This window comes from Puma concolor, chromosome D2, assembly GCF_028749965.1.
Source record: "Puma concolor isolate L17-30 chromosome D2, mPumCon1.1.hap2, whole genome shotgun sequence".
Lineage (NCBI taxonomy): Eukaryota > Metazoa > Chordata > Mammalia > Carnivora > Felidae > Puma > Puma concolor.
In genome coordinates, this window is record NC_141677.1 from 59957223 (window position 1) to 59972843 (window position 15621).

Here is a 15621-nt window from a genome sequence, read left to right on the forward strand (position 1 = left end):
CTGCCCATGCTCTGTTTCTCAAAAATAAATAAGTGTTAAAAAAAATTTAAAAAGAAAACCTAGAATTACCATATGGTCCAGCAATTCCACTTCTGGGTATTTATCTTAAGAAAATGATATCACTATCTCAAACAGATATCTGCACCCCTATGCTCCCTGCAGCTTTATTTACAATAGCCAAGACATGGAAACAACCTAAGTGTCCATTGACAGATGAATGGACAAAGAAAATACAGTACATATGTACAATGAAATATTATTCAGCCACCAAAAAAGGAAATCCTGCTATTTGCAACATAATGGATGGACATTAAGGACATTATACTAAGTGAAGTAAGTCAGACAGAGAAAAACAAATGCTGTATGATGTCACTTATATGTGGAGTCTAAAACAAAAATCAGAAACAAAACCCAACAAACTCATAGATAACAGAGAATAAATTGGTGGTTGTCAGATACAGGGGGATGAGAGGGGAAGTGGAATCAGTGAAGGTGGTCAAAAGGTACAAACTTCCAGTTATAAGATTAATAAGTCCAGCATGATGACTATAGTTAACAATACGGTATTGTATATTTGAAGGTTGCTAAGAGATTAAATCTTAAAAATCCTCATTATAAGAAAAAAAGTAACTATGGTAATGAGTGTTAACTAAACTAATTTGGAGATCATTTCCCAATACATACATATATGAAATCATGTTTTACACCTAAAATGAATGCAATGTTGTATGTTAATTATATCTCAATAAAGCAAAAAAGAAGGACATCTTCTTCCTAGCCTCCAAATTTACTTCAACTTCTCCTGTTAATGCAGGATTCTACCAATCTATGAACAGATCCTTGAGATCCACTCAAAAAAGGCAGAGTGAACAGAGATAGGCATTTCCTTACAACCATTGATGAATAAAGAGCATCCAGTTGACATTAGTTGGTGTGGAGGCACAAGTCACCAAAGATTGAGGGTCTGTGCCCTCCTCCCCAACTGCATGGTGACCAGACCCAGCCGTGTCCTGTCTCAGAGCCGCTCCTATACAGGGCCAGTCCCAGGTGCACCTTTGAGATAACAATACTGTCTCCTAAAACAAACAGCCATTGTTTTCATACAAAGACCTTCAATGTTTCCTCCAACAACAAAAGGCTACAGCCATCCTGCCAAGAAGACAAAGCGCTGGAAGCCCTTTCATAAATATCAGGATGGTGGGAGGGGAGGAGTGTAGGCAAGAAGATCATTCTCCAGCATTTTCTATGTAGAGGAATAGGACAAAATCCACCCATCAGGGACTGTTCTGAATTACTGATCGTTCCTGAACTATTCATAATGACAATAATAACGGTTTCCTAATCTGTGAAATGGAAGTAATATCTATTCCTTACAGGATTGTTGTCAAGACCAAATGAGATAATAGGCGTAAAAGCTCTTTGTAAGACTTAAAAGGCTGCCCAACTGATAGGGTTATTGTGGGAAGACTGATGTTTCACCCACACTGCCTGCATAAAAAAGATAGCTCTATTTTAGCTGATGAAACTCCTAATAGCTCTGGTATCTAGATAAAGCATATGGTAAAAGGAATGTGGTCAGTATGGCTGCCCACCATAGTTTATGAGGGCCTGTCCCAGGCCAAAGTAGGCTATTTTTCCTAGCCCCAGGAACCCAAATCCTGGAAATGAGCCTCCTGGTGGTTGGTCCCTCATCTAGGGTCTAATGTGCCAAACTTCACCCCCCATCCCCTCTCTTGTCCCTCTTAAAACATGCCTTCCTTAAACAATTTACACAAAAGTAGATACACATCATAAATTAAAGCCTGAGAAAACTGTCCATCCTCACTGATAATGAAAGGCAAATTAAGGCAAATTGTACCATGTTATGCCTACTTAATAACAAAAATTACAAATGAGAATATCCAATGTTGGTGAGATTGTGACAAAATTGGTCTGATCTCAGAGTACTAGTGGCATCATAAATTTGTATGATCCCTTACAAAGGCAAAAATAACACCACATAGCAAGTATTAAGAAGGTATTCCTATCTTTTGGCCTAGTAATCTCCCTCCCTGGAAATTCCAAAGGAAATAATTTAACAAAAATGGCAAAAAGTATCAAGTATACATACATTTACCTATAGTTGGCAAATACTGATACAACAAGAGAAGTATTATAGTTAATTGTGATGTGACTGTAGTCATTGAAATGAAAATATAAAAACTGCTTACGAACATGAAGAAGTATTTAAGATACAATTGTAAGTGAAGGGAACCATATGATACAACTAGGTAAAATATGTAAGTATGTGGATAAGGACTGGTGATAAGTGACAATATCTATGGGGTTGTGGTGGTAAATTATAGGTGACCTATATTTCAAATGTTCTTTAATGTTTTTATATCATTTTTAAAATACAACAATAAAAAGAAAGAAAAATAACCAGCTGGTAGAATTCTCTCAAAATTATGCTTCTCCTAAGGTAGGATAGGTAGTTATCCTTGCTAAGATGTTGATGGGTGTTAATAAATTAATGTGTAACACATTGACAGGCAGAAAGTCCGTAGCAGATTCTAGTTAAAAGTCTCAATAACTGAATCAAGCCAACAGTCACTGGATTGGACCCCTGCTTCTGCCACTTACTTGCTGTATGGCCCTGGGCAAGCTATTTCACATATCTAAACCTTTCTGGATTTATAAAATGGGAGTGATGACAGAACCAATATCCTAGAATCACTGTGAGTAGTCAACAAGATAATGTATATAGCGTAGTGCTTTCATTCAGTAAAAGGTTGGTGTGTGTGCTGTTAATAACAACAAGGATGTGGTTGTAGTGATAAACTGAGGTCTTCTGGAGAAAATGCCTTAACTTAAATGGTGCTATTCAAATGATATTAGCCCTATATGCCTATCTGTGAAGCCAACCACAAACCAAATAGATCTTACTTTTTTAGAGCAGGTTTAGGTTTAAAGCAAAACTGAGTGGAAGATACAGAGATTTCCCATATACCTTTGCCTCCACATATGGACAGACTCCCCCATTATCAAAATCATCCATCAGAGTGGTACATTTATTACAATCGATGACTCTACATTGACACATCATTATTCAAAAAAAATTTTTTTTCAACGTTTATTTATTTTTTGGGACAGAGAGAGACAGAGCATGAACGGGGGAGGGGCAGAGAGAGAGGGAGACACAGAATCGAAAACAGGCTCCAGGCTCCGAGCCATCAGCCCAGAGCCTGACGCGGGGCTCGAACTCCCGGAGCGCGAGATCGTGACCTGGCTGAAGTCGGACGCTTAACCGACTGCGCCACCCAGGCGCCCCGACACGTCATTATTCAAAGTCCATACTTTACATCAGCGTTCACTCTTGGTGTTGTATATTATATGGGTTTGGACAAATGTATAATGACAGGTATCTATTATAATATCATCATACAGAGTAGTTTCACTGCCTTAAAAATTCTCTGCACCCCACCTACTCATCTCTCTCACCTCTCGGATCCCTGGAAACCACTGATCCTTTTACTATCTCCAAAGCTTTACCTTTCTCAGAACGTCATACAGTTAGAATCATACAATAAGTAGCCTTTTCAGATTTGCTTCTTTCTTGAGAGGTATTTTTTTTATAACCACTCTAGAGGACCAAGTGAGTATATTGAAATTCCACTAGATGACACAAAGATAATTACTATCAGTGATTGGGTTAGATTATTTATATATGTTATCTCCATAAGATAAATAGTATTATCCTTGTTCTAGCAACAAGAAAGTGCCCAAAGTTATGAAACCAGTCAGTGCCAGAGCTGGTATTTGAATCCAGTTTGTCTGTCTCCAACCTTCATATCTTTCCATTATGCCACAGTATTGACCCTAATACCAAATATGGGTCCTGGAACATCTGAATCCATAAGAACTGACAGGGAAAAGCACACTGATAAAGGTGGATTTCCAAACACATGTCATTGAAGCTCTTGGAAGACAGCATCCTAATTGAACCACACAATAGCCACCCTGAAATAGACCTGCCTAGCTGTAGAATGGGTTGCCCCATGAAATAGTGAAATCCCCATGGATATTTCCCAGGATGGGGCTAGTTGGCCACCTGACAGAGCACCACAGGAGGAATCATAGAGAAGGGATTTCTGTGTCCTTGAACTGGACAACCTCTAAATCTGGCTGCTCAGGGACTCTGCACTTATTGGACTGAGTTTATGACTCAGACTTTGGCAAGTCACAGACCATTTAGCATTCACCAGTGCATTAAAATGCCCCTAAATATTCTCAGTGGGCTTCCAGAAACCCAACTTCAACCCGCTTCGGTTCCATACACAGGAGCCAGAAATGGTTCACTATAACTCTGGGGAGCTAGGAACCTCCCAATCTTGCTCCAGAGGCTAATCTGGAAATAGAGACATTTATATAGAAAGGCTCTCCCTGCGGGTTTCAGCTGCTATCATGGGATCTGAAAAAGGAGAGGACACTCCTTCCTAGCAGATGGTTAAGACAAAAAATCAATATGTCAACAAATGAATTTCTGATGGTCACTTGCTGAAAGGAATCAAATGGCCCCCACAGAATGTACACTTGGTCAACTGTTGTTTCCCGCACACACTGTCTCCTTTCACTCTGTGCTGATGACCCATGGTAAACACTCAGAACTGCCCCTTCTATTCCCACAAAGTCCCAACAGAGTGCAAGCAGAGAAAGTGCGTTCTGCTCAGTCTTCCTACAGGGCTCACATAAATGTAGTTGGCTCTAAGATGATGACATTTTCCATCTACACTTATGTTTTCAGACACTTTCAAAAGATTCGTGCATCCTAAAAAGAACAGAGCTTTCTGTGGGGTATAAGGTCATGCAATAATGGAGGCACCTTAGTTGTAGGGTCCAAACTTCAGTTTAATTAACACACACGTACACACACAACTCCACGAAACTAGCTAAAATTCACTTGTGCAAGTTTGGGAAGAAGCCATTGGCTACGTACAAAGCATCCTATCTATAGGCCTTATACCATCTATTTGGTGCACCTTTGTTATTATCTATAATTATTTGACTCTATCCTTTCATGGCTCGGTGTTTCATCCTTTCACTGGGTTCTTTCAACTTAGATACCAAACCTTCCCAGTTTGGGAAGTTCCCAGAACTTCAGATAAGCTTGCTTCAATGTCTGTGGCATGGTGGTCTCTCACATGGGAGAATCTTAGCTGTACTGACCACCATACCACTTGCATCTTTAACCCTTTTATCAGGAATCTGAGCTCCAAGGCCTGCTGAAACTTTTTCCTTCTGCCTCTAAAGAAACGGGATCAGACATAGCATAATAACCATGTAAAACCCACCAAACTATTTTTGTTCCAAATAGAAAGGAACCATTTTCCACATTTTACAGAAGGGTAAAAACTTCCACTTTCCAACAGAACATGGTGGCGGCTGAACTGGTGCCAGGAACTTGAATTTAAAAACTGTATTCCCCTCATAATGCTTGACAAAACAACTTTAATAGCTTTCTGACAATCTGTCTTCTTCTCCTGAACTCAGTGACAAAAATTTCTTTTAAATTTTATTTTTATTTATTTTGAGAGTGAGAGGAGCATGAGCAAGAGAGGGACAGAGAGAGAGAGAGAGAGAGAGAGAGAGAGAGAGAGAGAGAGAGAGAGAGAAAAGAATCCCAAGCAGGCTCTGCACTGTCAGGGCAGAGCTCGTGAACCAGGAGATCATGACCTGAGCCAGAGTCAGACACTTAAATGACTGAGCCTCCCAGATGCCCTGACAAATTCTTTTTAATAAAAATATCTTTAACTGAAAAGGTAACCAATCCTAGGACACGACCCGCTCACACACAGATGCCACCTCCACAGGTGTTGCTGCGGAAGTGTGTACACAGATGTTGTATGCATAGATGCTTCTCACAGAGACACAGAGACAAATGTTACTCACAGAGACAGATGTCCACCAGGAATACGATGTATACTAAAAGCTCCCGCAGGGTGGTCTTGACATACAGCTCCCGGTTTTTAGCTGTGTTCTCAGTCAGGGTTGTTCCCCAAAGTCCTAAGGGACATAGGAGAGATGTCTAGGATCCATAAGAGCAGGGTTCCTCCCAGTTGCCCGGCCCATCAGTCCCTGGACTTTACTCCCATTTCTACTCTGGCCCTCTCCTCACACATCACCTTATTATTATCTTCCTGAATCTGGCTACCCTAATCACACGTAAGCCTGCCCTCCTTCATCAAACACCCTGAGGTAGATAGTGGAAAAGACACTGGGTAGAAGAGAATGAAGACCTGGAAAGGAAGTCCTTGTTTCAGGTGGGGCCATCTAGGGTATCATCACAAATATGCCCTCCCTCAAGCTAACTCCCACATACCTTTCTGGGTCCCCAGAGATGGAGATGACTGCACCAGGCTCTCTCTCTGAGAGACCATGAGACTGGCCTCTGTGTTCTGGGGACATCGGCTCTAAGAGACAATTCATAAAGCCCAAAGAGATATTGACATCCCACCTCTTCTTCAGATCACATCTCCCCCCAAAGCTTTTGGGACCCCTCTTCTAACTCCAGTATCCTGAAAGAACCCTCCTCCCACCAGGTACCTCTGATGCCACGGCAGATCTGGAAGCAGCAGTTGGACACCAGGGTCCTGTACGCCTTCTTTTGGGGTCCATCTTCAGGCTTTTTGGGCTGGGATTCAGGGGGCATCACACTGGAGATGGTGCAGATCCTCAGTGTCCCATGTGGGGACCGGGGACCACTGTAGGCAGGGTTGTCCCAGGCTCCTCTCCCCATATTTTGGAGCTCTTGCCCCTTGGGACTTCCCATAGCATTCGTGGGGAATGAGGTAGGGGACCTGGCACATCAGATACCCACTGTCACCTGAAGAAAGAGGGAGCAAAGCACAGTCCAGTCTAGTTAGCAGAAGGCAAAGGAAAGAGAGGGTGAGAACAGCTGGTCTCAGAAAGACTCTGCTTCCTGCCTTTTGTAGGGAGAATCTATACTAGCTGTGGGGAGGGAACAGACAGAAGGGGGTGGAGAATGGCCATCAGTCCTGTCTGGGGCTCTCTCTTCCTCTACCTTGGAGAAACGGGGGTAGGAGGGACCTGAAGGCAGGAGTTTGGCAGGAGAAAGAGAAGACTGGGAGGGAGGTGTGGAGATGGGGTGGAAGGAAGGAGGAGTGAGAGAGGTGTGCTGGGAGGAGAGGAGGGCTGTTTATAGATGGGCCTGGTGGCTGATGGGGGTGGGGGGAGGGTCCCAGTCTGAAAGAAGAGGGGATGAAAGAGCAGTGGGAGGAGCTGGCAAAAGAGGATGCCTGGCAGACTCCGTTGTGGGTCTGGGCTAATTTCCACTAAAAGCTCCTGAAAGGGCCGACATGGATTGGGCTGGGGACCAAGGCCAGGGACAGGAGACTGGAAAGTGCTGCCCCCCTTCCAGGTTCATTCAATGGTGTCTGAGGCCCCTTTAATGTCTCACCTTGGGCTGTCCCCTGTGGTGGCCCTACAGCTGGGGAAAGGAAAGAGGCAGGAGGAGCCCCTGTTTTAGACACTTAAGGGGCAGGGTCCTGACTGCTGATGAGGTCGTGATGGTGGGGGGCACTATGGAGGTCCAGACTCTCTATATCCTTTCTCTGAGGTCTGCCCTCCTATGGCTTATGAGAGAGCTACACTGGCAGAAAAGTGTTCCTCAAAGGTATGAAGCTCAGCCTAGGGAAGAGGCTAAGCCCTGATTGGGAGAATGTATCAGAGAACAAAGGGCAAGGACAGTGTGATTTGGAACTCCTTAAGAAGAGTAGATATCTGGACTCAGCTCAGCTGACAACTTTATCTTATGACTCTGCTAGGTACTGGACCGAGGGCTGTAAACATGAGCACATAATGGAACTATGAGAATTATCAGAACTGGTGTGCTTTTTAAAATTTTTTTTCATGTTTATTTATTTTTGAGAGAGAGAGACAGAGCACCAATGGGGAAGGGTCAGAGAGAGAGAGGGAGACAGAGAATCCAAAGCAGGCTCCAGGCTCTGAGCTGTCAGCACAGAGCCCGATCTGGGGCTTGAACTCACAAGACATGAGATGGTGACCTGAATCAAAGTCAGATGCTTAACCATCAAAGTCTGAGCTACCCAGGCACCCCAGAACTGGTCTGCTTTCTTCCATCTCAGATGTCTGAATTAAAACCCTGGCATGTGCTCCCAGGTACATCTCTGCCTCTGCTCTGCTCCAACCTCTGATCACTTGCCTGGGGCTCCCTTACAAGCATGTGTCCAGAATGGCACTGGCCCCACAGGTGCAGGGGTTATATCCTCCTTGATGGTTGGGGTGGGGGCTGCTCTCTCTCCAACTGCTGGCTCCCCATCTGGGCCACCCTATTGCTCACTCGACTGAAGTCCACCTCACTGCTCAGGAAAACACCAATCTGGTGGAAGTCACCAGTCTTAAGTGTCCCCATAAAGAGATCCTGATTCCTGGGGCGCCTGGGTGGCTCAGTTGGTTAACCGGCGACTTCGGCTCAGGTCATGATCTCACGGTCCATGAGTTCGAGCCCCGCGTCGGGCTCTGTGCTGACAGCTCAGAGCCTGGAGCCTGTTTCAGATTCTGCATCTCCCTCTCTCTGACCCTCCCCCGTTCATGCTCTGTCTCTCCCTGTCTCAAAAATAAATAAAATGTTAAAAAAATTAAAAAAAAAAAAAAAAAAGAGATCCTGATTCCAGACAACCCAAGGCTGGCCTCAGGTCCTTGATAAATAAGTGTACTCCAACACCTGAGAAAGGGTTGAAAAAACAGCAGCTATCTTACCCCTGGGTCTGCAGCATGGATCTCCTGTCCCAGGCCCAGATACTTTTAGGGAATTAACTCTGTCTGGGCTGGAGTTATGGCTTCTCTGTGAGCTTCCCTAGAAGGAAGAGTTTCATCTCTACATTTTATTGGTTAATGAGACATAGTCTAAGGTGCTTGTTTTCTTTGGGAAGACAAAAGACAAGGAAGCGTACCAGTTTTGACCAATTTGTGCGAAATCTGCTGATAGTGAAGGAACAGGAACTGATGCTTCTCACACCCAAGCTTTTTAAACAATTGCAAAAGGACCCCTGGCTTGCAAAACTGAACATTAGCACAGAGGTGATAAATAGGAAGCTAGCAGTGTAGTTCAAAGAAATGATGAGAGGAAGAGGAGATGGTTTCTGACTCCTTGGGGGTAATTTTGTATTCTGAGAGAGGCCTGTGATCAACAAGGGTTCAGATGGACTCAAGGAGGTTCGTTATGTGATGGGTCCCACACCCTTGTGACCAGAGCTGGACTGCTTTATTCACAGTCACCCAACCTAGGAAACACTGCTTTTCCCTGCTCAGTCTCCTCTCCCCATGTGTGTGGATCAACCCATAATACCCCTCAGGAGTACAGGTTATGCAACACAGCTTGAGAAATTTTCTCTAAAGGTGCTGTGCATTCCTAGGGTGTTTAGTCTTGCTCAAGAAGGTCATAAACATATTAATCAAGTGGGATCTCCTGATACTTTTGTGTCCAGCAGTTCTTAATGTCTTCAAGCTTCTAAGGCACTTGGCTTTTCCTGAGTGGCCAGATCCAGTCAATAAGGGCAACCAATATCAGAGTCCTGTGACTCAGGCTGCTTCTTAGCAGTTTAGCAAAACCCAACAGGCTTGACCTTGAAACTCAAACTGCCAGGTTGAACTCTTGGCTCAGCAGCTTACTAAGTGTATGGTTCTGGGAAAGTCCCTTTTGAGACTTAGTTTATGTATCTGCAGAGCGTTCATACTAAACCCTGCTCTGCTGAACTTGAGGACTGTTTTAAGATTAAAACAGTAGATACAGAAACCTTTATGAACTGTGTGCTATAAAGCACAAAACAAATTTAGTTATCTTGCCATAGCATCCATCCTTGTGCCCAGCACAAGAAATTCATGTTTAAGGAAGATACCTTCAGTCAGGACTCTGTTGTCATTATCTCTGAGAGACAAGGGTCTCAGAACTCTCCATATCAACACCCATTCCATTCCAACTGACACCAACAGAGAGGAATGATGGCCTTTCACTTGGAGAGTGTTACAACAGTAGTCAGGAATGAGAGCAGCTCTTAGCAATTTTTGAACACATGGCAAGCCTGGTTGTCCATCAGAACCCAAAATACCTCTTCAGCATGATGCCTCTTAGCCCACTTGGTGGATCGATCCCATTGCTTCACTGGGATACACTTTGTGGTTGCATACTATCCTATTGCACACACCAGCAAAAGGATTACACCATTTCTGCCATGAGTACACTCCTTTTTATGCCATGCCCATCCTAGCCAGGCTCTTCAGTGCCACTCAGATCCACTGGGTCCTGACAAAAAGCCCAGAGACAGCAAAGGCCATAGGAAGGAAACCTGTGACCCATCTTCTTATAAGTTCTCCATGTAAATTCCCCCAGGATAAGTCACCTTTCATATTTGAAAGAAGGAGCCCTGGCATGACTCATAGTCCAGATTCTACAGAGAGAAGCAAGCTTCAAACCACCTTCTGTGTGAAAATAAACATAGTGACCCTTGACTCTTCCCACCTCAATGAACATAAATAATAGAGCTCCATAAGTAACAGTGGCTCACCGTGGCAATGATTCTCAATGGAGGACACGGAAGATCACTTTTTTATAAGAGAACCCTGCATTTAAGAGCTTACCCTTCACCAATATGCCACTAATCATCTACATGGCACAAATATTGAAATTTGAGGAGCTGAAGTTTTCAGCAATAAACACAGTGGACCAAGCAAACAGACAGGAGTAGGCTAATCCCAAGGGAGTCCTCCCCTCCCTGTTTTTGTGCAATAAACACCACAGCACTGCAACATAAGCCACAGCTTTTCAATACCTTAGAACAGACAAGCCAGATCCATTGGAAGGTTCAGGTGTATGAAGTCCTGTTGCAGCTGTTCCAGCCCAGAAAGCCAAGAAACTAGCATTTTGTTGTATTTCATCAGGGACCTCACAGGGGGAGGCTGGAGGAGACCCGCGTCCCCTCATCACAATGACCCATTTCAGTCTCTTCCTTCCTTCCCATTACCTCCTGGATTTAACATGTCCTGCTGGAATACATTTTGCATCTTCCATCCCTCCAAAGAGAACCTTTTTGGAATGAGCCCTTCAACTTTCCTCCCATATCTAGAGAGCCCTCCTGGATATCTATCCCCATTTGTCTATGCCTTCTGTAGAAGATTGGACAGGTAGATGGAACCAACCAAACCCAGGTGGTGGGAGATGATGCCATCAACAAAAATAAGGAAGTCAGTCTTCAGTTGTCTGGAAACTTGGGTCTGAGGCCGTGATCTTACCCCTTTGCATGAGTGTAGTCTAGATGCAGATGTTCACATGGTCCTGAAGTGATACATCAGCATTATCCCTTATAGGAAGAGCTCCAGCTGTGGCAGGCAGGGTTCTGTGTGGGATGGTGAGCACTAGCCAGGCCTCCTGCTAGACAGGGTGGAGTCGGGAGGAAAGAGCTCCATGTGAGCCGGAGACACTAGGCTAGAAAGAAAGGTAGGAGGTGGAGGGGAAAGAAAGGCATGAGAGAGGAAGTGGATTATGGGGAAGAGGACCTGAGAGGGCACAGTTCTCTCCTTCAGAGCTACTCACTAAATTTCACAGGAGGCTTGGTTGACTGAAAGTCCTGAGGTTGTGAAGATGGAAGACTGGGAACGAGGGCAGATCTCCCAGATGCTCACTCTTCCAGCATCATTTCAGGGTCTCAGGGCAATCACCCTACATACCTCCTTGTCCCTGCCTCTGAGGGCCCCATCACAGGAGACACACATTTGTCCATCCTGAGTCCTCATTCCAGTCATAACTCATTCCACAGGTATTTATTGAGTGCCGACTCTATAGTAGGGACTCTGGGGTAGGCAGCAAATAAGATCATCAGGGCCTGTGCCTCACAGAACTTACATTCTGGAAGAGAAGATAGGCATCAAGTAAATAGACAGATAATTTATGATTTGTAATCATAAAAAGTGCTGCAAAGGAGAAGTACAGGGTGCTAGGAGGAAATATGGCAGGACACCCAAATTTCTAAGGCAAATGAGGAAGAGAATCAGGATTTCTACCTCTCTTCCCCCTTCTTGGCCTGGCAGCAAATAGGGTTTTCTGAGATTCAGAAATGTTTTACTGCTAATATACACAAGGAAACAGACTTAGTTAAATTAGAGAGAGAGTTAAAGGAGTTAAACAAGGAAAAAGTTGTAACTGTGAGAAAGGGTACGACATACAGTAATCTTTAATCCTCGTGGTCACCAGTACAAGAGTTGAGCTAAGCTTGAGGCCTTGCATTGGATTCCTTCTGAACACATGGAATCCAACCACTCTTTCATTCCTGAAATTGATGATCACCTCAACGCCTGGAAAGGAGGCAGAACTTAATAAGAGAGGTAGAGTAGCTGGCAAAACTACAAACTGATTAAAAATTTCCTCAGGTGATGGTTTTACAGGTGTTTACTTATCTCCAAGCTCATCAGGTTGTATACTTTAAGGATGTACAACTTTTTGCATGCCAATCATACCTCAGTAACAGTCAATACTTCAAAAAAATTTGTTTTAATTTCTCAAACAGGAATTTGGAACCAAGAGCTTAATGTTTCTTTTATTCTGTTCACCCTGTAACCCTAAATCTAGGAAGCTATCCTGATGTTTCTATCAACATAATTGATAACAACCTTTTAAAAGCTGACAAAGAGGAAGCTCAAATATCCAACACTAGAAAAAAATATTAAATAAGGATACAAGGTTGAAAACTACCTGTGTGTTAAGGATGTAGTTCCTTCTAAAAGGAAGGCAGGCCTCAAAAGGACAGAGTAAATGTGTTGTTTATTAGTCCTTCTTTCTTTGGGGGCTAGAACTTGATCCTCCTGCCCTGCCCTATCTCCTGGCAAAGAGGGAACATATAGATTTGGATTCCCCCCAAGAAACTTAGGACCCATCCAGCTTTCTCTTCCCTCAACTTGAGGTGAATGTTGGATGACACAAAAAGAAACAGTTTTAGTATTAGAAAAGGTTCATTAGAAAATTCTCACCCTAGGGGCGCCTGGGTGGCTCGGTCAGTTAAACGTCTGACTTCAGCTCAGGTCATGATCTCATGGTCCGTGAGTTTGAGCCCCGCGTCAGGCTCTGTGCTGACAGCTCAGAGCCTGGAGCCTGTTTCCGATTCTGTGTCTCCCTCTCTCTCTGCCCCTCCCCTGTTCATGCTCTGTCTCTCTCTGTCTCAAAAATAAATAAACGTTAAAAAAAAAAAAAAAAAAAAGTTTATAAAAAAAAAAAAAAAAAAAAGAAAATTCTCACCCTGAACTCACCCAGAACTGCATGTGATATGCTACTGCCATTCATTAAAACTGACAGGAAATTTTAAAAAAAGCAGACATACACATGATGTGTTGTGCAGAAATCAACATTTTGAATAGTATTTAATATCATGAGAAAATGCTCATCACAAGTTATGTGAAAAATTCTGGCATATGTGTCTACAGAATCCGAATTTTATGTGTAAATTAAGTTATGGTTAATCAGATGCATAGAAAAAAAGGATTAATGTTAAAGAATTTTCAAATTGGTAGTGATATCTCTGGATGGTGTGTTAAGGGATGCTTTTTATTTTGTTAATTTTTTCTACAGTGATTATGAGTGCTTTAATATTCAGAAAAAATTATTTTTAAAAAGCCAGTAGTATGTTCATAAAGACTTGAGGTGAATTTTCATCTTAGACTCACAGAGTCTCTTGGGTGGCTGCCTTCACCACACTAGCTCTACACATCAGCCAGAAGTCATGAAAGTTCCATGCAATAGATTTGCTTATCAATCAATCGCTTGCTCCCAGACTTTGTATTAATTACAACTTCCTTGGAGATGACAGTTGAAGAAGAATATGGGTGGAATGTGTGACAAAGATGAGAATAGCCACAATGAGAAGTAATGTAATGAGAAGTACAGCATCTAACAGCAGTTCTGAGGAAGGAAGGTAAGTGGGTCCGGAAGTGGAAGGGTCAAGAAATGAATTTTGAAACAAATGGCATTGAGATGGACTTTGAAGGATGAAAAATATTTTAAGGAACAAAAATAAAGCATAGCTGCCATTATTAACCATACACATGGCACACACCTCACAGTGCATCATGTCAGTTAATTCTCACACAATCCAATGGAGTAGGTTTTTATTATCTCCATTTTATGGGGGAAGAAATTGAGGATCTGAGAGACAACTGATGGTGGAACCTGTCTTCTGAGTTAGATCTGTCTGACTACAGCGAGAATACTTCCTGTGTGTCATCCACACAGGGACAGCGGTGTATGCAAAGGCAGGTAGGTGGGCAGTCCCACCACTCTCACTGGGGAATAAGCCTGGAAATAAGCCTGGAAAGAGGGTTGGGAGTGAATATGGAAGGTCTCAAATGCCCAACATTTAACTCATTCTGGCAATAAAAATTTAATTCTATTCAGGCAACAGAAAGACAAAGAAAGCTTCCAAACAGTAATGAAATCAAAGGTATATTTTATGAAAAATAATCAGATAAGAAGATGGGCTGATTTGGGGGGAGATTGGAAGCAAGGAAATCAGTTGGAAGGTTGCTGGACTAGTTTAGGGACAGGGCATGAAAGATTGAATGAGGGTTGTAAAATAAGAATAGAAAGGAATGGAAAGATATGTGTGGCATCTCATAGGCAGAACCTGCAGGGATTGGCCCCTGACTGGATGTACGGTACAAGGGAGAGCAAAATCAAAGGTGGCTCCAAGGTCTCAAGTCCCCACAACTGGAAGGATAATGATGCTATAATGGAGTGGGGGGTTGGGGGGGTGGGGAGAAGGATCAAAAGGAGCAGGTTACAACAGGAAATTCAGCTTTAGGTATGTTTGAGTCTAAAGTGTTAATGGGACACTCAGATGATGAAATCTGAAAGGTCACCAGAAAATTTGGGTTAGAGTTTGAGACAGTAATAAACCCTGGTGGGAGTGATGTGAGGATCATGTAGCTAGACATGTTTATTGGAGCCACAGGAATAGCTGAAATTGCCAAAGGATTGCATGAAGGGAGAAAGGAGTTGAGGGGAAAGGAGAGGAGCCAGAAAGGGAGAGAAAGAGTCATAAGAGAGACAGGAAGGCAACCAAGAGTTTCAAGACACAAAAGTCAGAGGAGGAGTATTTTAAGAAGGGAGTGATTATTGACCGTATCAGTGCTAAAAGGTCAAGGATTCTGATAAATTAAAAGCCTTCAGATGTTTAGAATCTCTCAGGTGACCTTGGAAAGTGAGAAGGCGACGGAGGCCTGATTTGGAGAAGTGGGGAGGTAGAGGTTAAAGAGTGGGTGGTGAAGCAATAAATGAAGAGGCTCCGTTTAACTGCACAAGAAATTTATAAAGTGTTTATTAAATACTTACTGGGTGAACTTCTTGCGTATCTGGGGATATCCGAAGAAACTGAAACCAATATCCTCATCATCATGTTCTAAAAGTCTCACTTTATTCCAACTCCTCTTATGATGCTGATTTTTAAAAACAGCTTTATTGAGGTATCATTCACATACCATACTATTCACCCGTTTAAAGTGTGTAATTCCATAGTTTTCCGTAAATTCACCGATGTATGCAATTATGGTACTAATTTTCAA

The 15621-nt window shown here is 43.1% G+C and overlaps 1 protein-coding gene across 1 annotated transcript in view; it reads right to left on the reverse strand.

Annotated features, from left to right (window-relative positions):
• Positions 1-7208, reverse strand: part of PKD2L1 (polycystin 2 like 1, transient receptor potential cation channel) — a 31482-nt gene extending 24274 nt beyond the window's left edge. Inside the window, exons 1-2 of the mRNA XM_025918022.2 lie at positions 6583-7208; positions 5929-6042 (exon numbers count right to left, since the gene is read on the reverse strand). Of these exons, the coding sequence (XP_025773807.2) occupies positions 5929-6042; positions 6583-6808 (340 nt within the window). The 5' untranslated portion in view covers positions 6809-7208. The remainder of the gene's footprint in view (positions 1-5928; positions 6043-6582) is intronic.
• Positions 7209-15621: the final 8413 nt, after the last annotated feature.